The sequence below is a fragment of the Lygodium microphyllum genome, chromosome 9, assembly GCF_053477565.2.
Source record: "Lygodium microphyllum isolate KBCC chromosome 9, Lygodium_microphyllum_v1.1.10, whole genome shotgun sequence".
Lineage (NCBI taxonomy): Eukaryota > Viridiplantae > Streptophyta > Polypodiopsida > Schizaeales > Lygodiaceae > Lygodium > Lygodium microphyllum.
In genome coordinates this window covers 18,361,219-18,387,338 of record NC_141143.1, presented here as the reverse complement: position 1 = coordinate 18,387,338, position 26,120 = coordinate 18,361,219, and the positions used below count along the sequence as shown (strand labels likewise).

The window sequence follows — 26,120 nt, the reverse complement described above, 5'->3', positions numbered from 1 at the left end:
GTTCAATTTTCTTTATTACTTCTCAAAAAATAAAAATATTTATAATAATTATATCCAATGACAACACATCAAATCTTGTTAACCAAACATTTTTCATGATGAATGTAGTTTGTATAGCAGTTTGTGTCAATAAGTTCTTTCATTTATTCTTAATATTCACTAATTATTTCTCAAAAACACCTAAACAATACTATTTTTACCCTTGAAATTTTAATAACTTTAACTCCAAAATTCCATTTAAGCTAAAATTTGATAGGTGATTTCATCTTAACCTAATTCATATTTTTTTCGAGGTCTTGATCTTAATCTCCCATTAATGTCCTTACTTTTCACAAATTATAGTTAAAAACTATCATTTTTTGTACTAAAATACATAAATCTTTTACTAGATTCATTAGTAGGTTATAAAACTTCATTTCTAGATTCATTTCCAAGTATTTTAACTCTATTTTTATTTATTTATTTATTATTATTATCCAAAACTCTTAATATTCCTTAATTATAGCCTAAAAATACAAATTTTAGCCTATTTTTGACCATTTCTCTATGATTTCAATACAATCCATGCAAGAACTCAGATTCTTTCCATTCGTTTAACACTCAAATATTAAAAACCTGATATATTCAACCATAAATCATTCATTCTATCAAATTTTCATTCAAATTTTAATGAAAACGAACATACCTGATTAAGAAGATAACTCAAGATATTCCACCGTATTGGGGGGGCTACTACTTGCTCCTCCTCTCCCTTCACTCCTAGAAATCTTCAAATTCCTTAATCTTCATCTTCTCCCAAAAATATGCACTAATCTCCTCTTAATCTTGTAGAAAATTCCTCTCACTACACTCAAGAATGCTCTCCAAGAATGGTATGAGATGGAGGAGATGGAAGAGAGGATGAAATGCAGCCAAATGATGTTGATTTCATGGCTAAAGTCTACATTAATGTGTCCCAAACACTCAAGAATGATGACACATGTTTTCTTGTTGTCTTCTTCTCTTCAACTTCTCCTTCACATGACAGCTCCCCCTCCGCCGACCCACCCCCCCCCCCCCCCCCCCAAGTTCTTAGTGAACCCCTTTTGAAAATTGAGAGTTTTTCCACTTGAACCGATTTCCCTGGCACCTTTCCACATCTCTGGACCTATTTTGCCCCTGTCTCCCCACAGCTTCTCAACCCAAATGCTATGTATGCATGTTAAATTATATATGATTTTTTGTGTCTTTTAATGTCTACGGTTTTTTATTAAAACTCATTTCTTACATGTGCTTTCTAGTACTACTATTTTTTTGCTCCCTAAATTCTCCGTCTAAAATATCCCGACTCTCTACTTCTAATTCCAACCCAGCACAACCCAAATACAGTGTTACAATCTTATTTTTATTAAATTTGTATAGAAAATAGTGTGTAATACAGAGTCAAAGCCCTACAGTTTGCATAAAAAATAGTGCAAAAACGGCTCAAAATAAGCAGTTATCATTCCTCCCTCACTAGCTTGAGTGAGCTCTCATGCGAACTAACAAAGGGAATTTGACTCCAGTTTTCAAGAATGGCTTCAATAGCAACATCATCCAAGAAAGCTTCCGAAGCTCATAACTAAGATGTGTGGAAAAAAATTACTCTCTCCCTCCAAGCCATGAGCATCCCCACGATGAGCATAGCTACTCCTGTAGCCATTCTATAAGGAACACAAAGGAAACCGATATATTCTAACAAATAATAATCTATTCCTTCCTCAATGAAGAACTAACTTAATGTGGCAATAAAACCAATTCCTAAACCACTCTATCCATTGACATCATGACATTGCAATTTTCAAGCATGAATCCAACCAAAAAGAAAACAATAAGAGTTGATAAGACACAAAAAACCTCTAGAAGAAAAGAAGTGCTACGATACTCTCCTTCTAGATATCCATGACAAAGACTTTGCTTACTCTTGCAAGACCAACACTAGACCTCAGCAAAACAAATGTAGGATGCTCCACAAGATAGAGTCTCTAGGGAAGCAAAACTGCCAACCCTTCATGAAATAAGAGACAATGTGTCTAGCTACTAACCGGTTACAATATATAATATAATTATTATTACACCTATATCTCATTTTATTAGAGGTTTTTTTTTTTAAAACTTTTTTTCAGCCATGCTCAAAAGATCCCACCCAAAGAGATGCATGCCATAGGACGTAGGGCACCCATCAAGAAAATCCCTATAGCCTACCAAGATCTCAAAGGCGATGGATATCTTCTTTTGAGATTTTTTTTTCATTCATTATTTTTTTCGCTTCATGGCTTTGTTTGTTTTTTATTTTTCAAGTCTTGAGTGTATTGGGTTAAGTATATTTTGAGTTTTTTTAAAAAAAATAGTACTTACGTGGTCACTATTCAACATTGAGCCTACAAATATTTTAGTTCAACAATCCTCCTTGAGAAACTAAATCAAGAGAGCTATACTAACTAGTCACAAGACTCAAGAGAAGTAACTTCATCACAAACAAACCATTAAAAATTTAACGAAGGGATGGTTTGTTGCTCAGCAAATCCAAGCAAGAAATGAAACAAATCCATAGGGGATATACTCTAGTGAGTTTCTAATTAGCCAGTTCAAACGGGAAAATACACAGTTATGCATGAGTCAGAAATCCCCTCGCTTTAGAATCTAACACTCATAAGTACAACATTCTTATCATAACAAAACAAAACTACTAAAAAAAGAAAGTGCAGTAACAAAAAAATCAAAACAAAATAAGGTAAGGAAACACCTCGTAATAGTGTGTTATAACTTTGTGGTTCCCAAAGTCAATTGAAAAGAAAACCTGCACTGAAAGGTAAACCCAACCGTGTGTGCATCTAACTACCTAACTAAGTAAAAGTTAACCAAAGCTAATGTGTGAAAAGCTAAAAAATAGAGGAAACCTCACATTAAAAGTAAATAACTTTCAAATATTTTTGTGTGTTTTTGTTATTAGTTTTTTTTAATTCATATAAATCAGAACACAAATAAGCAAACTAAGAAAACAAAAAATCTAAACAAAAATCATCACAGTCCCATAAATCCTCTCAAACAAACAACAAATGTAACCCAAAATCATCTAAATGGTCAACATCAAATCCATCAGGCAAATCACAACATGGAAGATGATCCTGAAGAATCCCTAGCGCCCTCTCATCAAACATATCAGAAGCATTGTTAGGCGCATCACTAGAATTCTCCATCGTCTCATGGAGTGGAGCATCAGCTACCAAACTGTAAGGTGGCATGGGTGCCACATGCAAAGTTCCTACGGTACTACCCTCAATCAAGTCCATGTGAGCACAAATGTAATCCGAGTATATGGAAAACTATCATCCAACTCTCAAGTTCAAGATAAAAGGGAGTCAAACGATAAACAACAGTCTGATAGCGAGTAAACTCCTACTACTCTCGATTGACCCTATACTAGGCAATGCCACGCTCAAGAGAAAATGCACTATCATAGTCGTGGCATTGATAAGTGTACCCAATAGCTTCCTGCATGGCAGTCATACCATAACGTCAAAACTAAGTGCAACATTGCCAACACAATAGCTAGGCACACACATAAAGATGCCGTTGGCAAGGCTGACAATGAAACCGAGGATGGTACTGTAAACAAAAGATGTATCACAACATGGATCACCCTACAGAGCATATGAAAACATATCATGCATCTGAAATCATAGAATACTATAAGGGCCAGCATGAGTAGGATCAAGACTATCAACGTCAAGGCAAGGAGTAAGAGCATCCATCCAGAGAATCTCCATACATACATCCCATTAAAAATTCCCCCCCCCCCAACAAAGCAAAATAAAACACCAAAATGAACAATGAAAAAAAGCATGCTAGCTATTTTATCCACAATCGACTCAAAATTCTCAATTAATTTGTAAAAGGTTTCAAGCAAAGGCCATTGACTCGAAAAGATTCATGCGATGCCTCTAAATCTTGAATTTTCACAGAACCATTATCATAAACCTCTTTAACTTGAAATGAACCTAACCATCGAATACGAAGTTTCCCAAGAAATTTATAGTAATGACTATCATACAACAAAACTAAATCATTCTTCTAGAAGTCCTTAAGCTTGAAGCATCTATCATGCTAGGCTTTTTGTCATTTATAACAGGCTTTGATACCTTGTAAAGAAAACATACAATCTTCGTCAAGCTTAACTAACTTACACAAGCGATTACTAAGAGATTCCTGCTCACCAAGGCAATTAGATAATGCAACGTGCAGAGTAGAAACTTCCAATTCAATGGGAAATATAGCCACAGTCCCATAAACCAAATTAAAATGTGTATTATTAGTTGTTACCTTGTAAGTAGTCCGATAAGCCCACATTGCTTCTGGTAAACGCTCATCCCAATCACATCTATTCTCAACTACTATCTTGGTTAAAATTATCATCACAATACGATTAGTAACTTCGACAACACCATTGGCACGAGGATAATAAGGGGTAGACTTTCGATGTTTAATTTTATAAAGATCCATTAATTTAAAAATTAAATTATTAAAAAAATAAGTTCCACAATCACTAACTAATTCTAGTGGATAGCCAAAGCAAGTAATAATATTCTCGCAAAGAAAAAAGTGACATCCTTGCTCCGATCAGTCTTGAGTGCTTAAGCTTCCACCCATTTAGTTACATAATCAATACGTACCAAAACATACATATTAGAACGATATCATGTAGGTGGATTAATTGGACTGACAAGATCAATGCCCCACTTCTCAAAAGGTACAAGGGCTAATACGGGGGTTAATGGCATTGCAAAGTGTTTAGTTTATCTCCCAATATGTTAACATTTATCACACTTCCTACAATGTTCATATGCATCCTTATATCATGTAGGCCACCAATAACCAACAAAAAGTACATTCTTCACTGTCTAATCTCTTGTAAAATGGAAACCACAAGGTTCATCATGTAATGGAATTAAGATCTGTGGTAGCTCATATTCTCAAACACACCTTCGATAAATATCCTCATGAGGAAAATACTTATATAGAGAGCCTAACATCAAAACATAGGACCATGACTGCAATAAATTACGACGGCATTGCAGTTGGTGGATATTTAGCAGTACTAAGAAAAATAGCGATATTGGTATACCACGGTATTATGATAAAAACTTCAAATAATTGAGCATGAGGTAAGTCATCATCTACACCCTTCTTTGTATCATCAAGAATATCGAGACATATGGTCCACAAGAACATGTGATTGGTCGGCATGTGTAATTACTTCAAAATCAAACTCTTGAAAAATTGACATCCATCTTGTAACTTGGCCACTAAGTTTAGGTTTACTTAATAAGTACTTTAGTACTTTGTGATCCACATAGAAGATAAACTTGTTGCCCAACAAATAATGTCGAAACTTAGTAATGGCAAACACCATCAGCAGTAAGTACTCTTTCTTAGTTGTGGTATAATTTTTGTCCGCATCACTTAAATTTCAACTAACATAATAAATCGGATGATTTATGTTCGTATCGTCTACTTGACATAGAACAACTCCTAGTGTATTCATAGAAGCATCAGCATGGATATGAACTCTTTAGTCCAATCAAGTGAAACTGAAATTGGACTTTCAATCAACTTAGCTTTTAATTTCTCAAATGCAGCTTGGTACACAAAATCCCAATCATAAGGTTAATTCTTTTTAAGTAAGGCTATTAGAGGCGAAGCTACCACTGCAAATGACTCAATAAAGCGCCAATAAAAATTTAGATGACCAAGAAACCGTCGAAATTGCTTCAAAGTTAGTAAATCAAAAATTTCCTATACTTTTGCCATATCCATTGCAATACCATCACCTGAAACTACATGGCCTAATAATATGCCATGTGACACTTTAAAAACATACTTCTTAGGGTTTAAAGAAATGCTTGTACTCTCACAATGTTGGAACACCTCTTCTAAATGATCAACCATATTATCCTGATCACCATGCACACAAAAGTCATCTAAGAAAACTTCCATCCATTTAATCAGAAAATGTTGAAAATTTTCCATCATTGCTCTCTAAAAAGTAGGTGTGTTGAATAACACAAACCAAATGGCATTACCTTAATGACTAATCTTTAGGGTTAATTATAATTTGATTGTAGCCATTAAACCCATCCATAAAAGAATATAATTGATGTCCTACCACCTGATCTAACAATTGGTCAGAAAAGGGCAAAGAAAAATAATATTTATACAAGTGTGCTTATTCAATGCATGATAATTCACACATGTACAAATTTTATTGGAGTTCTTCTAAGGAAAAATGACTATAAGTGAAACCCACTCACTGTATACAATGGGATATATAAAACCCACATCTAATAATTTAGTAATTTCAACATGTACTTTGTTCACATAATTAGGATGTGCACCATTTACACTCGCATATAGGTCTAACACCAGATTCAATATCAATGTAATGTTGACACAATTCAGGTTTCATGCCTTTCAAATCCGCATAGGTCCATGCGAACACATGAGAATATTTCTTAAGTACATTCTATAATTTCTCCAAAGCTAAACCTTGTAATTGACTGCCTAATAACATAAACTTGTTAGGCACCACTTCAAAATGGATTGTTTCAATTTTGGAATTGCGCACATAAGCTGTTTGAACCTTGTTAGGTCTAATAACTGGTATCTCAGCAGATTTCATCATGGGTACATGACATAACCGATTACCCACTCCCATATTTTTTCCATTATTAACTTCAGATGGTGGACGTGAGATAATTATTTACAATATGTTTGATATACAACTAATACAGCACTAGAAGGCTCCTCTTCTGGATAAAACTCACTAATCTCAACCATATAATGATCTGACACATCTTGCTTCTCCATTAATGCTTGCAAGTCCTTTGAACAATACCTTGTACTTTTGTTTTTATTCTTACTTTGGTCATGTAAATCTTGGCGGCAACCTTGCAACATATGATTATGAAACTCAAGGCATTGTTGATCCTGAAAAGCCACTTCTATCTCTTATGCTTCAACTTAAGTATCAACAATGAAGATTTTCATTTTCTTGTCCTTGTATGTGACAACCTAAATAGTGAATAATTCTCTAAATTAGCTGTGTGAAATTTTTTGGAGCCACTGATTCATGCCATGAGAGATATGGTTCAACCCCATCACCATAAATGATAAAATCCATAACCTTTTCAACAAGATGTGGTAAAATCCTTCCTATACCACACTCGTCACTTACGCGTGAGGATAAATTTTCCATCCTAGATCTCAAAGGCACACTCCCCATTTGGGATGATCTATTCGACATAGTTCATGATAGAGCCAAGGGACATTTGTAACCCCTTGTCCCCTAACACTAGACACTAGGTCTCTTTCACATTTCTCTCTGAAGACAAATTGTTACTGGATGTTGAGCTCGCTCTTGCTTGCAAAACATTGATGGTTGCATCCCTCATAGTTAATTGTTCCATCAATTGAAATTGTACTTGCTCCATATGTTGCTTCTCTTATAACACTTGCTCAGCAAAATTCTCAGTTTGACCTACAATATCTTCTAAATGATTTATCTCCTTGCTATAATATAATTGTAAAGATTGAGCCAATTTCTTATTCTTTAATTCTTCATGCTCTATAGTAGCTTTATGTATTTGCTGGGGTAAGTTACTATGTATAAAAATGTGCATCACGTGAGTTCAAAAAAAGGGAATATAAAAAAACATAAGCTTACATAGGAACTTTATAGAAGGAAATATTTTAAAATGCATAAATCTATTCATAGAAGGTATTTTAATATTGCAAATTTAAAAAAAATCAAAAGGGTAGTGCTAAACCATAAAACTAACATGGATCTTTAATAGAAGGGTACAATGAACCTCAATAACTAAACATAGCACCACTATTCTTTAGGGTATTACATTCACTTGCCCAAGTTCTCATCTTACAAAGTCCAAGTAAATATTATCCATAAATGCACTTTTCAACCAGACTATGTTAACATCAAGTGATTCGGTGTATGCTTAAGGTCTCCGTAAGAGGTGGCTTTTAATACCCTTCTAATCAATTGTTCTCACCATCTCAAACAATTTGTGTTGTTTTCAATGCATCTTGAAGCTCATTTTTTATTAATATGGCATGAAAGCTAGGATGGAGGGTCTTGATATGATGCTATCTAATCATTAGTATACCTCTCTCTCTCTCTCTCTCTCTATGTATGTGTGTGTATGTGTGTTAGGCCATGGGGAACTTTGGTCACTTGTCCATAGTATATGTACTAGTTGAGCTAGCTACTCACTAGCTATGAGCTTAAAAATGTCATTAGGATTCCAACGGATGAACCCGAATTGATCTCATTTTTTGTTCAATGAATAATCAAGCCATATTTATTTCAAGAAATGTAGGTTGAGTAAAGGTATTCAACCAGGGAAATGTTGCTAATTATGAGTTTGTGCTAGCATAACCAAGAATTAGAAATTGCCATATAGGCTGGATTATCCTCAAGGACTTTATGTGATTGTAATAGTTGTTGCTAAATTCTATTATATTGTTAATTGCAGATGGAAAACTTTATATTGGGGTTGCATTATGTTGAATTCCATGTATACATTGGACAAATGTTGAATTCCATGTATACTTTTACAAATTAAGCATCAATAGAGACCAAAATCTAGTGCAAGCATATATACCATGTAAGTTAGTAACAACATTTTCCAATCTAATTAAATTACAAAACCACATGTAAAATTACTAATTGTTTATGTATATGGGTAATGTAATGTTAGTAACAATATAAAATCTTACATATAAGAATGGGGTACAAATAAAATTTTTATTATACATTGTACAAGTGTAAAAAGGGGGGATATATTACTCTTGTAGGAGTCATAAATAAGGGGTTTTTGAAGACTCATCACTCGTAGGTGATATATCTTCTCTTTGATGAGTGAATCCCCCCAGGAGCTAGAGGACGAAAGCAAAACAACATGATCAAGGCACAGATTTTGGTTTATGTGGTGTGTCAAACGAGAGGGCTGATAGCTGTCACTAAATGGGCCCCTGTACCCTATGAGATAAATATGTTAGAATGATTAACTATATATCCTAAGTCTTAATGACACATCTCTCTCTCTCTCTCTCTCTCTCTCTCTCTCTCTCTCTCTCTCTCTCTCTCTCTCTCTCTCTCTCTCTCTCTCTCTCTCTCTCTCTCTCTCTCTCTCTCTCTCTCTCTCTCTCTCTCTCTCTCTCTCTCGTGCCCTCTATCCTCCTTGTTACTCTCTCACCTTCTTCCCCCCAAATCCCACAAAATTGAATGTGGTTTAAATGCAATTTCATGTATACTCTCTCCTCCCCCCCCCACACACACACTCTCTCTCTCTCTCTGTCTCTGTCTCTCTGTCTCTCTCTCTCTCTCTCTCTCTCTCCCTCATGCCCGTCTATCCTCCTTGCAACTTGCACCATGACTTGTGATCTATGAGCTATGACTTGCACCAATGAGTGCTTTTTCACAGGTTGCAATATGCATCACTGAGTGTGCCCATTCGTCCTCTTTGCAAGCTACATTGTATGTCCTCCTTACAAGCTCTGAACTACATCATCAACTATAATCCACAACTTGTGTATTGCATGCAAAATACGACCTATGTATTGCATGCGAACTATGAATGACATCATTGTATTGCCTACAAATTGTGAACTGCATCATCATATTACTTGCGAACTATATCATGGCCATTGTAAGATGTCCTCCCGTCTCAGGTAGCAGTGTTGGGAGGTTGGACAGAGGTGGTGGGAGCTTCGGACGATAGGTGTCAATACCAATCTGCATGCCTCTCTCTCTCTCTCTCTCTCTCTCTCTCCCTCCCTCCCTCCCTCCCTCCCTCCCTCCCTCCCTCCCTCCCTCCCTCCCTCCCTCCCTCCCTCCCTCCCTCTCTCTCTCTCTCTCTCTCTCTCTCTCTCTCTCTCTCTCTCTCTCTCTCTCTCTCTCTCTCTCTCTCTCTCTCGCTCGGTAGAGCTATCATCTTGTCCCAAAAAGCTCCAACTTAATCGATTGAACTCCCATTGCCATTGCTTATTCTCCTGCTTGCTTTGGCAGAGTTGCCTAGTCTGCTACTCCCAGCCTGGGCAATGATGTGCATGACGACCTACGAGCTGTGACCTACAGTAGGCTACGACATGCACCATTGAGTGCTCCCTCATAGGAGGACCTACATCATTGTGTCCGTTGTGAGCTGTGACCTCTCGAGTGCTTCAATGCAAGCTGCGACTACATCATCATGCCCTTTGTGAGCCACAAGCTACAACATGCATCATCTTTCCCCTTTTATGAGCTATGAGCTATCGAGTATTTCCTATATCATCATGCATGTTATGAGCTACAAGCAATGACCCACATCATTGTGCCCTTTATGAGCTACAAGTTACATCATCATTATCATGCCTATTGTGAGTTGCAACTTGCATCATCGTGCCCTTTTATCATTACGATATGCAACATGCATTGTCTAGAGCTTCCCTTCACTCTTCCTCTGTGTTTGCAAGTTGTTTGCAGGTTGCATTTGTAGTTAACCATAAAAGTGTGAAGCAAAAACAACACTTGGGCAACATTCCTAGAACTTCCACCTACTTTGCTTGTTGTCCACCACCATAGAAGGGGTGAAACACCAGTGTGAAATGGTCATAAAGACCTACTCATCATCTGCTTCATGATCATCACCACCATGAAGGAGCAACAATATTCCTGGCTGTGCTCACCTTTCTTCTTATCCACCACCACCATAGAAGGGCTACAATAGTAAGTCTTATGCTATGCTGATTTTTCTTCTTCACTTTTGTTTCCTTTTTGCATAACAATTATTTTTTTAAGGCTTGAAAACTTTGAAGCTTGAAATTTGGGCTCAATACACTACAATTTTTAGCAAAACCTTGAGATTTACCAAATTAGAAAAAGTCACAATTTTAAAACCATGGAACAATAAGTTAAAAAGGTATCACTAGTTCATGAGAACCTAGATTATGATCCAATGTTAGATCTCACATGCAGTTTTGTACATATACTCATGGACTACTTCCTATTCATGAAACTCTAGAATAAAATGGTAAGATTGAGGTTGATTGTCATACGCTATGTATGTCATGAGGTGGTTCTTCCTTATCATGTATTATTTGCATGTTTGAGTTTTTGCATATATGCATGTTATCTTGTTTCTTGTGGAACATGTGGATTGGAATGTGTTGTGTATTCGATATATACATGTCATGATACCCCTACCTCATGATAAGTGTATGTAGGGCTGAAAGGTGCTTGTTAAATAGGCACTCAGCCATGAATTTGGTAAGTGAGTGTCTTTTGATGAGCATGTCACAATCAACTTGGCAGTGTGTCATGAACTTAACATAGAGGTGTCATTTTAATTGTGACACCCTCCCTTCTCCCTTCTTGGATATGGATGTGCACTTGGTTGTGAATTCGGCTAAATAGTGCCTTGGCTTACATATGGATGAATAAGTGATGGGCATTTGGTCGTATATTCGACTGCACAATGTCTTGATGCGCTAGTTATCTGGTTGTTTGATGGAATAGGCATTTAAGTCATATACTCGGCTAGAAAATGTCCTCACATGTGTAGTTGTTTAAAAAAGTGGTAATGTTTTTGCTTTTTTTATATTGTTGAACTACGACTTAATGTAGTTTATGTAACATTTTCAATGTCTAAATGGTATCATGCAATTGTATAGTTTAATCAAGGTTTACATACAATATCATAGATTGGGGTCTAATGCTTATTTCTTGTATGACAAGACCAACCCTCAACTGGCAATGTGGGGGGGTAGATGATCCCATGCACATTACAGATGAGCGTAGACGGAAAGTAGCATTGGAGAGGAAAAGATTGCCATGGATTGCACCTGAGATCTATGACCCACTATGCTAGTCTGCATATGGTAAGGAGTTACATGTGTATGCAATTGGCTAGCTCATCATCTGTCTCGTTAAGTTTTGGTGCTAGGCCAATGCTTGTGGTTACATAGGGAGCTTAGAGATGCTCCAGATAAAGAGATCATGCACCTAATAGAGTTCAAGGCAAGGGACTGCATGTTGGCAGATGATAGGGCCATGCAATTGTCATTTGCAGATCTTGATGACTTTTTGAGGACGAAGTGTGGCACTGATTCTACAAAGGCACAAAGACCACTCTTAGAGCTTGGCCCTATCCTAGCTCACCCTTTCTAAATAATCCACATCTTGCAATCTCTTCCCATATTTTGTAAAACATCTAATCTAGTTGTACTAGACTCTATAACTCATGGATCCAAAGATGCCTTGAAATATATCATAATTTTTTGTAAAACTCTATAGAATAGGCTTGTAGTTTGTAATATGGAATACAACATGTAATTTGTAATATATAATGCATCTCATGAGCATCATACTCCATCCCCATGCCATCATGTAGAATGTAAATGCTTTACATGCTCGAGTAATATTTGTATGGGTTGCTTCAAGCCATTTGACTCATATATGAAGTTTACTATTATTAATCACATCTTGATAATTAGATTGTATATCCACTTGTATATCCACAATGCTTTTCAATTTATAATTTATAGAGATAACACTTAAAAATATGACATTTTCTCATTAAATTAAGATATGCTCTCATAACAATCTTTTAATGTTGAATGTAGGTTTTACAATTGAATAAGTGATTTTTCCTTTGGATTTCATGGGAGCTTTTTACTCAAGTAATCTTTGATGATACTCAAGGAAATCTAGCTCTTGTGAGACTAAGAAAGGATGGATCCGAACCTACCTTTGCTCAAATTTGTGAACAAATTGAAGGTGATGCGCTCATAGATGGATCTTTTAACTTCATTGAGGACAATTATATTATTAAAAAGTGACAAGAGGAGCCATGGACTCTTAGTGATAATCTTCAAGTTTGCATCAAGAGATGTGCTAGTGTGACGAATGAACCATGTTCTTCAAATAAGCGACAATGTTTAGAACAAGTTGTAGAGGATCGAAATGAAGCTTTAAGCAACCTCACTTCAAATATAAAAAGTAAATTGTTAAGTCCAAGCACTCTCGAGACTTGGAAACATGAATGCAATAGAATAAGGCTAAAGTTAAAACAATCAACAATCTCAAGGAATGATAGGTTTGAATTACACTGCGAAGATGTCGATGGATTTTACCCCACCCACGGCTTCGTGACCCGAATGCTATGCATGCATGCTTAATTATTTTTTTGTCTCTAAAATGTCTATGCTTTTCACTAAAAATATTTTCCCGCATATGCTTTCTATCACTCCTATTTTTTCTACTCCCTAAAATTTTCAATCTAAAATATCCCAACTCTCTACTTCTAACTCTACCTCAACATAATTAAATACGGCTTTATGATCTTATTTGTATTAAATTTTTATGAAAAATATTATGTAATACAGAGCCAAAGCCCTTTAGTTTTTATGAAAAATAGTGTAAAAATAGCTCAAAATAAGCAGTTATCATTCCTCCCTCACTAGCTTTAGTGAGTTCTCACAAACTAACAAGATAGGAACTACTGTAGTCTTTCAGTACTACTTCAATTGTGGCATCTTCCATGAAAACCAATGGGCCAATAACTGTGATGTAAAAAATAAATACTCTCCCCCTCCAAGCCACGAGAACATCCCTGAGAGCACAACTACAAAATTTGCAAAAGAGCACATAGAAAAGACTAGTAGACACTAAAAAGATAGAAAGACGATTGAATGCTTGGGATATAAAGTAAATAACCCAAGTAAAGAGAGCATTGAAAGAGTTTGAAATAGGTGCAAACTAGCAATCCCCTTACTCACTCTCCCCACTAAAGTGCATAATGTATTTTCATCCATGACATGTAGTATACGAACTAGGAAGTGTTCTAGAGCCACTAAGCAAAAATAATCCATCTAGGCAAGAAAATGCCATACTATTGTCGTACTAGAAATATTGCTTCAGAAATAGCATCATTGAGAAGGTCCATGCCTGAAAAAGAACCTCAAACAAGGCAAACTAATAGTACAATACCAAATAGGACTCCTATGGTTTAATTGTTAACCCTCTATGTTCTATTAGAACAACCAATCAATGGTTCCTAACTCCCAATTGTCCTTGTTTTTTTCTCTTCGTTCTTTATTTCTTTTAGTGTGTTTTCTATTTTTTTTCGAATTCAAAAGAGTATATAATTATTATCCTTCCCAAGGTCCCACCCCAAAGAGATGCAAGGCATCGGATGTAGATCACCCGTCAAGGAAATCCATACAGCCTACCAGGACCTTAGAGGCAATGGTTATCTTCTTATGGTTTTTTGTTCTTTCTTTCAACCCTTCAATCTTTAGGGCTTTTTTTCTTTTTTCTTTGGAAGAATAAATAGATAGACTCTTTAAAACTTGAGTTATTTTAATTTAGTTTAAGTCTATGCTCATAAAGGAAACAACTAGAAGGCTAGGAATTCATCACTAAATTGAACTTTCAAACACTTTGGCTCAACAACTTCACTCAAGGAATCTAATCTAGCACATAATATTAGTCACTCTACCTGGACAAATGATAGACAAAGATACCTACCAATGCAGCATATCTCATCAATGCTACTACTAGTCAAAATTTCTCTCGGGTAAGTTACTATGTATAAATCCTAAGCATCACGTGCGTTCAAATCATATTTTATATAGCCCTATGTAACCTATTTTGTAACATTTTATTGACCCTTACTGTGAGTTTATTTTTTAAAGTAAAGAATTTAATATATCCTTATGTAATAGAATAGATACAAGATACTACAATATAGAATTGACCACAAAGCAACTCCCAATGGTTCATAAAAATCTCTTAGTAGTTCTAGTGACTATGAAAATATCATTGTAATATAGGACATCCAAAGGTAGATTTCAAATTTTTATCAATAAAAGTAAGATTTTAAAATAATTTCTAGATTGAAACATCAGGTACATAACTAGAGCATGCAATTCTCAACCCAAAACTGGTTAGCAAATGCAATTATAAAGTTTTGTCCAAAGACAATGCACAATTACTAGGAAGCTAGACTAGCCTAGAGTTAGTCTTAGAGGCCTTTAATAAAAAAATAAAAAAACAAATACTTTGGCCATCCTATTACTATCTTACGGCTCGCTTACATTGCAATATTGATCTTGATGTTGCACTATTATGGTGGTAGCAGGGCTCTATCAAGGTATATCATTATATCTGTTGTATCTAGTTCATCTCAAAATATCCTCTCCACCTTTCCTCTTTTCCAGATCAAAGGCATTTATGTTGCACATACATGCGCGCGCGCGCACACACACACACACACACACACACACACTCTCTCTCTCTCTCTCTCTCTCTCTCTCTCTCTCTCTCTCTCTCTCTCTCTCTCTCTCTCTCTCTCTCTCTCTCTCTCTCTCTCTCTCTCTCTCTCTCTCTCTCTCTCTCTCTCTCTCTCTCTCTCTCTCTCTCATAGATGACAAGAGATAAATGCTACTCAATCCATAATTCAAGCAACACAATGAAGCCATGCTTCATTTGTAATTCAACGAGGTAGGTACATTAAAAGCAAAAACATGTTGTATTTCTATAGCCCATGAGTAAATTCTAGAATAATCCACATAATTGATTTTTGCATTTGTAGAAAACTTATTTTATGTTCCTTTATAAATTAGATGTAGCTATACAAAAAATGTGAATATACGAAATACACATGATGATTCAATGAAAAAATACATCTTTTTATTTTTGCATTTATACAAAACTTATTTTGTATTCCTTTACAAAGTAGATATAGCTATACAAAAAATGTGATATACAAAATTTTTCTCCAATCCATAAGTGTGTTCTACTCAACACCTTGGCATTTTCAAAGCTAGAGTCCATGCTGATTTTGACATGCATAGATGAATAATCATGATCCACTAGTTGCATTCCTGATGCAGACATACAAATATAAAACATTAACATGAAGGAAAATGCCAAAAAATCACTCTATAAAACTTTTTTCATTCACTCAATTTACATAGCAAATAATACTAAAAAAGAGAAAAAATAATGTTCGTTTGCCTATCCTCAATGATCGTTTACGAATTCATTGAAGATCTTCCAATCAATTTCATCAAGCTCATATTTGTTATTATTATAATCATATGTGAGGTTTGTAAGAGCAATGATACTTTCAATATCTATTATATCAAGGTCTATCAAATCATATGTAAAGCTCCGTGTTCCCTTTGATTTTTGATACCATCCAAGTTGAACTTCCACTCCTAAGGCCTATCTACGAGGCTAAACCCTCTCTTGTATTCCACATAGGCACCACCAACTTTTCTTCTCATCTTTGGAACTCATACTAAGTACCACACACTTTGGCTTTTTTTTAAAATATAGTTTTTAAAGATCTTATCAATAGCCTTGTGATCTTCCCATTGGTATGCTCTTCTTGGAAGAACACATCACAATCTGAACCAATGCCAAATATATTGACATTTGTTTGAGTATGATGTTTCTCCTCCTTACTATAGTATACTCCTTGTCGCACCCTTGTAAGCCTATCTTTGGACAATGTGGGATTGCCATTGAGTTGACTTACCAATATTGATTTAAAAAGAAACCTTTTATTATCAAGCTCCACTACTGGATTTACTTTTTCCTTTTCATCTAACAAAGAATCTACTACATGTCTTATCTCACTTGTGGATACATCCTCCTCTGAATCCACTCCATCATTTGTAGGAGCTGAAAATTCCTCATCTGTACTGGAATCCTAGAAATTTGAACTCACATAAGCATAAAAAAAACCTTCAGACCAAGGCTCCAACCACCATTTCTTATCCTCTTTACCTTTTGGTTTCATTTGTAAACGCTCACAAATGTGGTGAGCACTTTGTAATCCCCTTTTCAAGGCATCAATTATCTTCTCATCAGTCGAAACACATCTGTAATCACCTAAATCTACTTCTTCCATGGTCTCCTTGAGATTCAACTCTCTCCATACATGCTCATGTTTCTTATGAACACATGTAAATTTCACACTTTTCTCCTTGCACTCAAAATATGAAAGCCTATTCAAGATCCCTACACTATGTAGCATGTCCATCAAATCATAATTGTGCTCTTGCCCAACCATGCTCCCAACTTTGCTGAAGAACATTTCAACTGCATCAGATCCAATCAAATGTATTGAAAGCATCTTATTTGAATGACAGTCATTAAAATATTTTATGAGCAGTACAACAAAGTGGCATGAGAGTTGTACATCTAGGAATGCCTCCTTACTAATAAATTTTTTGGACAATGTATATGTGGCATGTTTCATAATCCAATATCTCCAAACTTGAAAAAGGAATGCCACTTTTGCTACTAAATGGACTCTCTCCACCAAGCTGAAGTGTGGAGACAAGAAAATATCAATGTAGTCTCCTACAATTTCAAGGTAAGCTTGTGTTCCCACCATGCTCCTCTCTTTTCTATGTTTTCCATTATTTGCTAGCTCCCCCAAACACCATTGGACTTGCCTACTACAGATTCTTTGTGCTGCAACCCAATTTTGATGATCATGTCACCTGATATCGGCTTCCTTGAGCATATGCTTATCAATTGAAAAGGAATCATAAACAATGGCAACATAATTCAAGGTAACCCAAACATCACTAAAAGCCAGTTGACGCTTTGTTTTGTCAAGAATATTGACAAGATTTTTTCCATTATGTATAAAATCTTGATCATGTAGACCCGAAACCTCTCCATTTGATAATTTGGCTGAGAGAGGCCATCCATCCCATTCAATCTTGTATCTGGTGCCATGTTTGTGAACATAATCGGCTAACATTAGTTTTCTTTGTTGACTATCTCCATTTGATGTCCAATAATAGGACCTATCGTCGAGGCAATCTTCTCATCCCACAATGTTGAGATTTCGCTCCATTGTCTTTGGACAAAACTTGCATCATAGTGATTGCATGTGCGATGAGCAGCCACAACTAAGCGTGGAAGTGCTTCATGAAGCGGATTTGCAACAAAGACTCTTGCATAACCACCAATGATACAAGTCTCAAAAGCATCAACAATTACATCATAGGCTACTTTTCCTTCTCCAACTTTAATCATGCATGAAATCCCACACTCATGGTCTAAAGACTTGTATCCATCAAAGCCAATAAGCATATCATCTTTACGGTTCCACCTACAATTAAAACAAAAAAATTCATAAAATTTAAAAGTTGATCAAGAATATTTTTTACGAGCCCCAAAAACAAATTTTGTAGTATGTTTACCTTATTCACTTCTTTATGGTAGTCTCATCTTCCACCAAAATAAAGAGAATCTTTCCTGCAATGCTATGTTTTTCTTTCTCCTTCCGATATATTTCAGCAATGGCATAAAAAATATATCCATGTATACCAGGTATGAAGTGGGTGGCTTGTCTATGGGCTCTCTTTGTCGTTGAGAGTGAAGGGCCATTGAGGTTAGTAGTGAGGAAATCATGCAACCTTGGTCCACCCCACATCTTTGCAACCTCAAACAAAGCTTTGATATTTGCACTATATCGCTAGCCTCCCTTTGATCATAACACATTTGTATCTATGTCTTGTAAGAAGTCCCATAGAGCAGGTTTTCCACCAAATTTTCCCAATCTATGGGCTTCTATTATATTGTTACAAAATCTCTTTACATCTCTTAAATTAAGAGACTCCATGTTGGCTTCATGTAAGCTCCTTATTTTCATTGAAAGAGCTGCAAGCCAAAGCTTATACTTGCATATTTAAAAGTGAGTTCTCTTATATGCTTTTTGGCAACAAGTGTTGTTTGTTTGAGCTCCTGTCTAGTGAGATAATCTAATCTTCTACCAAATCCAGTTCCCCTATCCCCTCTCTTCTCTTGGGCTAACTTCTCCCTATATACTCTCATCCTAAAGTCAGAAAACTTAGATATACCTTTGCAATGAGCACAAGAGAAGTTTGTGAATGATTTCCCACTATTTGAAATATGTGGACAATCAATGTGACGAAAACAACCATCTATTTGAAAACATGTATTTTCATAATTCAGATTTTTCTTGGTTAAAGGCTTTGAAAACCAAAGATAGCCACTACATTGATCATCTAATAAAGATTTTGCATTGATTCTCTTCTTGCTCACCTCAATTATGTGACTCCATAAACCCCAACATAACAAGTTTAAACTTACCAATGAATTTTCATAATCTTCATGGTCATTTAGAGATGAGACCAGTGGATCACCCTGAGTTGAATTTCTAGCCTTTGTAGAGACCATGAACTTGGTAAGAGATGTTTGTTTTGGATCATGCACTATACCCTTTCGAGGACATCCACGCAAACTTGTGAGCAATGGCTTGGATTTTTCCTCCTCCTTCAAAATGCCTTTGTGTGCAATATTGATTTTATATGCTCTATTAAAATTGTATATAGATCAGACCTTGAAGGACACAAATGTAGCCATGTGTCATCGTACTTGCACCTTACACGAGCAAAGCTTTTGTCTTTGAAGTCATGTAACGTAGCTTCAATGACCTCAAAATCCCAATCTTCATGAAAAATAGATTTATATTATATAACGAGTTTGATATTAAAAAGCCTCATCTAATGCACAACCTATTTTTCAATAGAAAGAACTACATATATAAACTCAAACAAAGAAAAAAGATAATACCTTTATGTTTCTCCATGTAAGAATGTAACTTCTCTATTGAATTCTCTATTTCTTTCTTATCATCTGGTTCTTGATCAACTACAGTATGTTGTATATTATCCACTTTTGTAAGCCCTCAAAACATAAGATAATTTTTTTCATGACATTTATTATGCATGATGTGTGTTCTCATGAAGTTAGAAAGACAAGTATATGCGGCATACTTCCCTTCCACTGAGCCCTTCCCATACAACAAGTTACATTCGTTACACCAAACACGAAGTTGAGATTCTCCATTGATATCTTTGCTGTGTAATTCAAACCTATCATCCCTTGAGATTGTTGATTGTTTTAACTTTAGCCTTATTCTATTGCATTCATGTTTCCAAGTCTCGAGAGTGCTTGGACTTAACAATTTGCTTTTTATCTTTGAAGTGAGGTTGCTTAAAGCTTCATTTTGATCCTCTACAACTTGTTCTAAACATTGTTGCTTATTTGGAGAACATGGTTCATTCATCACACTAGCACACCTCTTGATGCAAACTTTAAGATTATCACTAAGAGTCCACTACCCCTCTTGTCGCTTTTTAATAATATAATTGTCCTCAATGAAGGTAAAAGATCCATCTATGAGCTCGTCACCTTCAATTTGTTCACGAATTTGAGCAAAGGTAGGTTCAGATCCATCCTTTCTTAGTCTCACAAGACCTAGATTTTCTTGAGTATCATCGAAGATTACTTGAATCTTGTAAAAATATCCCATGAAATCCAAATGAAAAATCACTTATTCAATTGTGTGGAAAGCATTGTGAAAAGATCATGGATATAAAATTTAATTATCAAGATGTGATTAATAATAGTAAACTTCATCTATGAGTCAAATGGCTTGAAGCAACCCATACAAATATTACTCGAGCATGTAGAGAATTTACATTCTACGTGATGGCATGGAGATGGAGTATGATGCTCATGAGATGGTATTATATATTACAAATTACAGGCTGTAGAGTCCATATTACAAACTGCAAGCCTATTCCATAGATTTTTACAAAAAATTATGATATTTTTCGAGGAATCTTTGGATCCATGAGTCATAGAGACTAGTAAAACTAGATTAGATGTTTTAAAAAATATGGGAAGAGATTGCAAGATGTGGATTATTTAGAAAGGGTGAGCTAGGATAGGGCCAAGCTCTACGAGCAGTCTTTGTGCCTTTGTAGGATTAGTGCCACACTTCATCCTCAAAAAGTCATCAAGATCTACAAATGACATTCACATGGCCCTATCATCTGCCAACATGTGGTCCCTTTCCTTGAACTCTATTAGGTGCATGATCTCTTTATCTAGAGCATCTCCCAACTCCCTATGTAACCACAAGTGTTGGCCTAAGCACCAAAACTCAACAAGACAGATGATGAGCCAGCTAATTGCATACACATCTAACCCCTTACCATATGCAAACTAGCATAGTGGGTCATAGATCTCGGGTGCAATCCATGGACTTCTTTTCCTCTCAAATTCTCCTTTCCATCTATGCTTATCTATAATGTGCATGCAATCATCTACCCCCCACATTGCCAGTTGAGGGCTGGTCTTGTCATACTAGGGGTGCTATCTCTAGTAAAGTCCAATACCATATTGTTAGCATGCAAATCTGAATGGATGACATCGGCACTATGCATGGTCTTCATCCCATCTACCAATCCATGAATAATGTTTGGCATACTTTGTATAACACCCACAATTTTGGCCATCTCCTCTACACTAGGCACCATGTCAGGACTAGGTCTGAATCCCATTGATGACTTTTGCAGACGCTCGATTATTCTTTTGTATTTACATTCTTGAAAAAAACCCCACATCAATACATAATTTAATGTACCGCCATTGAAGAAGGGAAAGATTGTAACCTAAGGGGGCTCAAAAGTAAAGGCAATGCATTGTACAATTGATGCATTAACTTTTTGCATCCCACTCTCCGCTTGAAATTGTTATATTTTAGTGTTCTTGGATCCCTTATACATTTTAGCGCAATATGCTAATTTTTAAGGAAAATAGCTAGTAGCTTCAACACACTATCCGAAGGCACCTTGGCCAATACCTCTCCCGAGCGATATCATCAAAGGGAATGCCAATTTTTGGTGCACTTTGGTGATTCCTCAATATGTGCAAAATATAGTTCCCGCCCCTGACAAATCACCTTGTTGCCTGGTGGGATCAAAACCAGGACTTGCACCTATGGTGGTCTTAAGATGCTTTGGCAAAGAAATTGCACCAGACAAGTCCTTTGCCCTCTTTAAGTGTGCTACATCCTCTCTCCACTTTGTGTTCCATAAGGCTAGCTTCTCCTTTGATGTAGACATTGGTGCTAACACTTTAAGATCTTCTAGCATCTTGGGTGCATTTCCAAGCAGTGTGCGATAAAGATGCAAAATTTTCTCTGAATCCTAGAGCACATCAGTGACTAAGTGTGAAAGCCCTTGTTGTTGCAACATTGTACGCATGGCTACACATGCCCAATTGCAAAAGATGACAAAAGCAACATCATTACTATTAAAAAGGATATTTGATGTTCTGTGCAAGATGATATGGCCTCTATCAAATACGGAGAGCTTTAGCAATGTTGAGAGCCATTGTAAATCACAAACTCTCCACAATAAAGAAAGGCAAACATATAAGCATGATAACAAAGGCCTAAACCCTGCACTTGCATATGGACATGACAAAAACCTGACAAAACTTATAATCACAATTAAAAGAAATAGATGATTACAGTATATGAAATACACAATTGTAGTATAAATAATCTTAAAAAGGAAATACATGATTGCAATATATGAAAAACATTGAAAATGTAACATAGATTGCATTAGATCTTCAATTAAAAACATAATTGCCACCTATGATTGATTCAAATAAATTAGTGTGGCATGTGATCTTTGATTGAAAACAAAATAGTGTAACATCAATCTTAAGTTATACTAGTATTGTATGTAAACCTTGATTAAACTATACAATTGCATGATACCATTTAGACATTGAAAATGTTACATAAACTACATTAAGTTGTAGTTCAACAATATAAAAAATGCAAAAAAATTACCACTTTTTTAAACAACTACACATGTGAGGACATTTTCTCGCTGAGTATACGACCTAAATGCCCATTCCATCAAACAACCAGATAACTACCATGTGAGGACATTATGTAGCCGAATATACGACCAAATGCCCATCGCTTATTCATCCATATGTAAGCCAAGGCACTATTTAGCCGAATTCACGACCAAGTGCCCATCCATATCCAGGAAGGGAGAAGAGAGGGTATCACAATTAAAATGACACCTTTGTGTCGAGTTCATGACACAGTGCCAAGTTGATTGTGACATGCTCATCAAAAGACACTCACTTACCAAATTCATGGCTAAGTGCCTATTTGACAAGCACCTTTCGGCCCTACATACACTTATCATGAGATAGGGGTATCATGACATGCATATATCAAATACACAACACATTCCAATCCACATGTTCCACAAGAAACAAGATAGCATGCGTATATGCAAAAACTCAAACATGCAAATAATACATGATAAGGAAGAACCACCTCATGACATACATAGTGCATGACAATCAACAACCCTCTTCCTTGCAATGCATATGCATATGAAGGGTGCACATATACACATAGTGAGTGATAGGATAGGATTACTTTATCAGTCCTCATGACATACATATGCCAAATACATGGTGCATGCCAATCAAACAGTCCCTCCTATCACTTACGTATATGTTATATAGGTGGATACACACATGCTTGCATAGCAAGTGGCAAGAAAAAAAAATACAATGATAGTAGAGGCAATGATGGAAGGTTGTGATGGATATATAGGTGTTGAAGGTTGCGATAGATATATAGTCTCAAGTGTGAGCTTGATGAGTACAATTTTTGAAGGCTTAAACTAGTAATGTATCTTTCGACCATTCCAGATGGGTTTTTTCATGTTTAGTGTACTTTTAGTTTCCTTTGGTTTCGAGTTTCAATCCTATATTTCATTTTATGCTATAAGATGCCAAAATGACCTCAAACTTACTATTTTGTTCCAGAGTTTCATGAAAAGGAAGTAGTCCATGAGTACATGTACAAAATTGCAAGTGAGATCTAACAGTGGATCATAATCTAACTTCTCATGAACTAGTGAAACCTTTTTAAATTATTATTCCATGGTTTAAAAATTGTTACGTTTTCTAATTTGGTAAATCTCAAGGTTTTGCTAAAAATTGTAGTGTATTGAGCCCAAATTTCAAGCTTCAAAGTTTTCAAGCCTTCAAAAACACAATTGTTATGCAAAAAAGAAACAAAAGTGAAGAAGAAAAACGAACATAGCATAAGACTTACTATTGTAGCCCTTCTATGGTGATGGTGGATAAGAAGAAAGGTGAGCACAACCAGGACTATTGTTGCTCCTTCATGGTGATGATGATCATGAAGCCGCTGATGAGTAGGTCTTTATGACCACTTCACACTAGTGTTTCACCCCTTCTATGGTGGTGGACAAGAAGAAAAGCAGGTGGAAGTTCTAGGAATGTTGCCCAAGTGTTGTTGTTACTTCATACTTTTATGGCGAGCTGCAAATGCAACCTGCAAACACAGAGGAAGAGTGAAGGGAAGCTCTAGACAATGCATGTTGCATGTCGTAAGGATAAAAGGGCTCGATGATGCAAGTTGCAACTCACAATAGGAATGATGATGATGATGCAGCTGTCATAGCTTGTAGCTCACAAAGGGCACGATGATGCATGTCATTGTCTGTAGCTCACAACAAGCATGATGATATAGGAAATACTTGATAGCTCATAGCTCATAAAAGGGGCAAGATGATGCATGTTGTAGCTTGTGGCTCACAAAGGGCATGATGATGTAGGTCACATCTTGCATTGAAGCACTCGAGAGGTCACAGCTCACAATGGCCACAATGATGTAGGTCCCCCTGTGAGGGAGCACTCAACGGTGTAGGTTGTAGCCTATGAGGATGACCTCAATGATGTAGGTCATAGCTCGCAAGTCATCATGCCCATCACTGCCCAGGCTAGGAGCAACAGACCAAGCAACTCTGCCAAAGCAAGCGGCAACTTGAGCAATGGCCATGGGAGTTCAATCGATGGAAGTTGGAGCCTCGCGGGACAAGACAATAACTCTACCAAGAGAGAGACAAAGACAGAGACAGAGACAGAGAGAGAGAGGGGGGCATGTAGATTGGCATTGAAACCTATCGTTCGAAGCTCCCACCACCTCTGGTCAACCTTTGAGCACTACTACCTAAGAGGGGAGGACATCTCACAGTGGCCATGATACAATTCGCAAGTAATATGATGATTTAGTTCACAATTTGTAGGAAATACAATGATGTAGTTCATAGTTCGCATGCAATACACAAGTCCCAGTTTGCATGCAATACACAAGTTGTGGACTATAGTCGATGATGCAATCCAAAGCTCGTAAGGAGGACAAATGATGTGGCTTGCAAGGAGGACGAATGGGCACACTCAGTGATGCATATTGCAGCTTGTGAGGAGAAAGCACTCAATGGTGCAAGTCATAGCTCACAAATCACAAGTCATGGTGCAAGTCATAAGGAGGATAGACGGGCACGAGAGGAGAGAGAGAGAGAGAGAGAGAGAGAGAGAGAGAGAGAGAGAGAGAGAGAGGGGGAGAGAATATATATTACTATGCATTTAATCCACATTCAATTTTGTGGGATTTGGGGGGAAGAGGGAAGAGAGTAACAGGGAGGAGAAATGGGCACGAGAGAGAGAGAGAGAGAGAGAGAGAGAGAGAGAGAGAGAGAGAGAGAGAGAGAGAGAGAGAGAGAGAGAGAGAGAGAGAGAGAGAGAGAGAGAGAGAGAGAGAGAGAGAGGATGTGTCATTAAGACTTAGGATACATAGTTAATCATTCTAACATATTTATCTCATAGGGTACAAGGGCCCATTTAGTGACAGCTCTCAGCCCTCTCGTTTGACATACCACATAAACCAAAATCTGTGCCTTGATCATGTTGTTTTGCTTTCATCCTCTAGCTCCTGGGGGATTCACTCATCAAAGAGAATATATATCACCTACGAGTGATGAGTCTTCAAAAACCCCCTATTTATGACTCCTACAAGAGTAATATATCCCCATTTTTTACACTTGTACAATGCATAATAAAAATTTGTTTTGTACCCCGTTCTTATATGTAAGATTTTATATTGTTACTACCATTACATTACCCATATACATAAACAATTAGTAAATTTGCATGTGGTTTTGCACTTTAATTAGATTGGAAAATGTTGTTACTAACTTACATGGTATATATGTTTGCACTAGATTTTGGTCTCTATTGATGCTTAGTTTGTAAAAGTTGTGACATAAAGCATCTCTAACTACTAAGAATGGCT

The 26,120-nt window shown here is 36.4% G+C and overlaps 1 protein-coding gene and 2 pseudogenes across 1 annotated transcript; all 3 read right to left on the bottom strand.

Annotated features, from left to right (window-relative positions):
• Window positions 1-3,903: 3,903 nt before the first annotated feature.
• LOC148030829 (uncharacterized) lies at window positions 3,904-4,521 on the bottom strand. Its single transcript, XM_087685848.1, has 2 exons — window positions 4,206-4,521; window positions 3,904-4,019 (listed from the first exon to the last, which is right to left on the bottom strand). The coding sequence occupies exons 1-2, from the start codon at window positions 4,519-4,521 to the stop codon at window positions 3,904-3,906; spliced, it is 432 nt and encodes a 143-aa protein (XP_087541974.1).
• A 12,272-nt stretch (window positions 4,522-16,793) lies between these two features.
• Window positions 16,794-18,136, bottom strand: LOC148030828 (uncharacterized; annotated as a pseudogene).
• A 64-nt stretch (window positions 18,137-18,200) lies between these two features.
• Window positions 18,201-20,195, bottom strand: LOC148030827 (uncharacterized; annotated as a pseudogene).
• Between the last annotated feature and the right edge of the window lie 5,925 nt (window positions 20,196-26,120).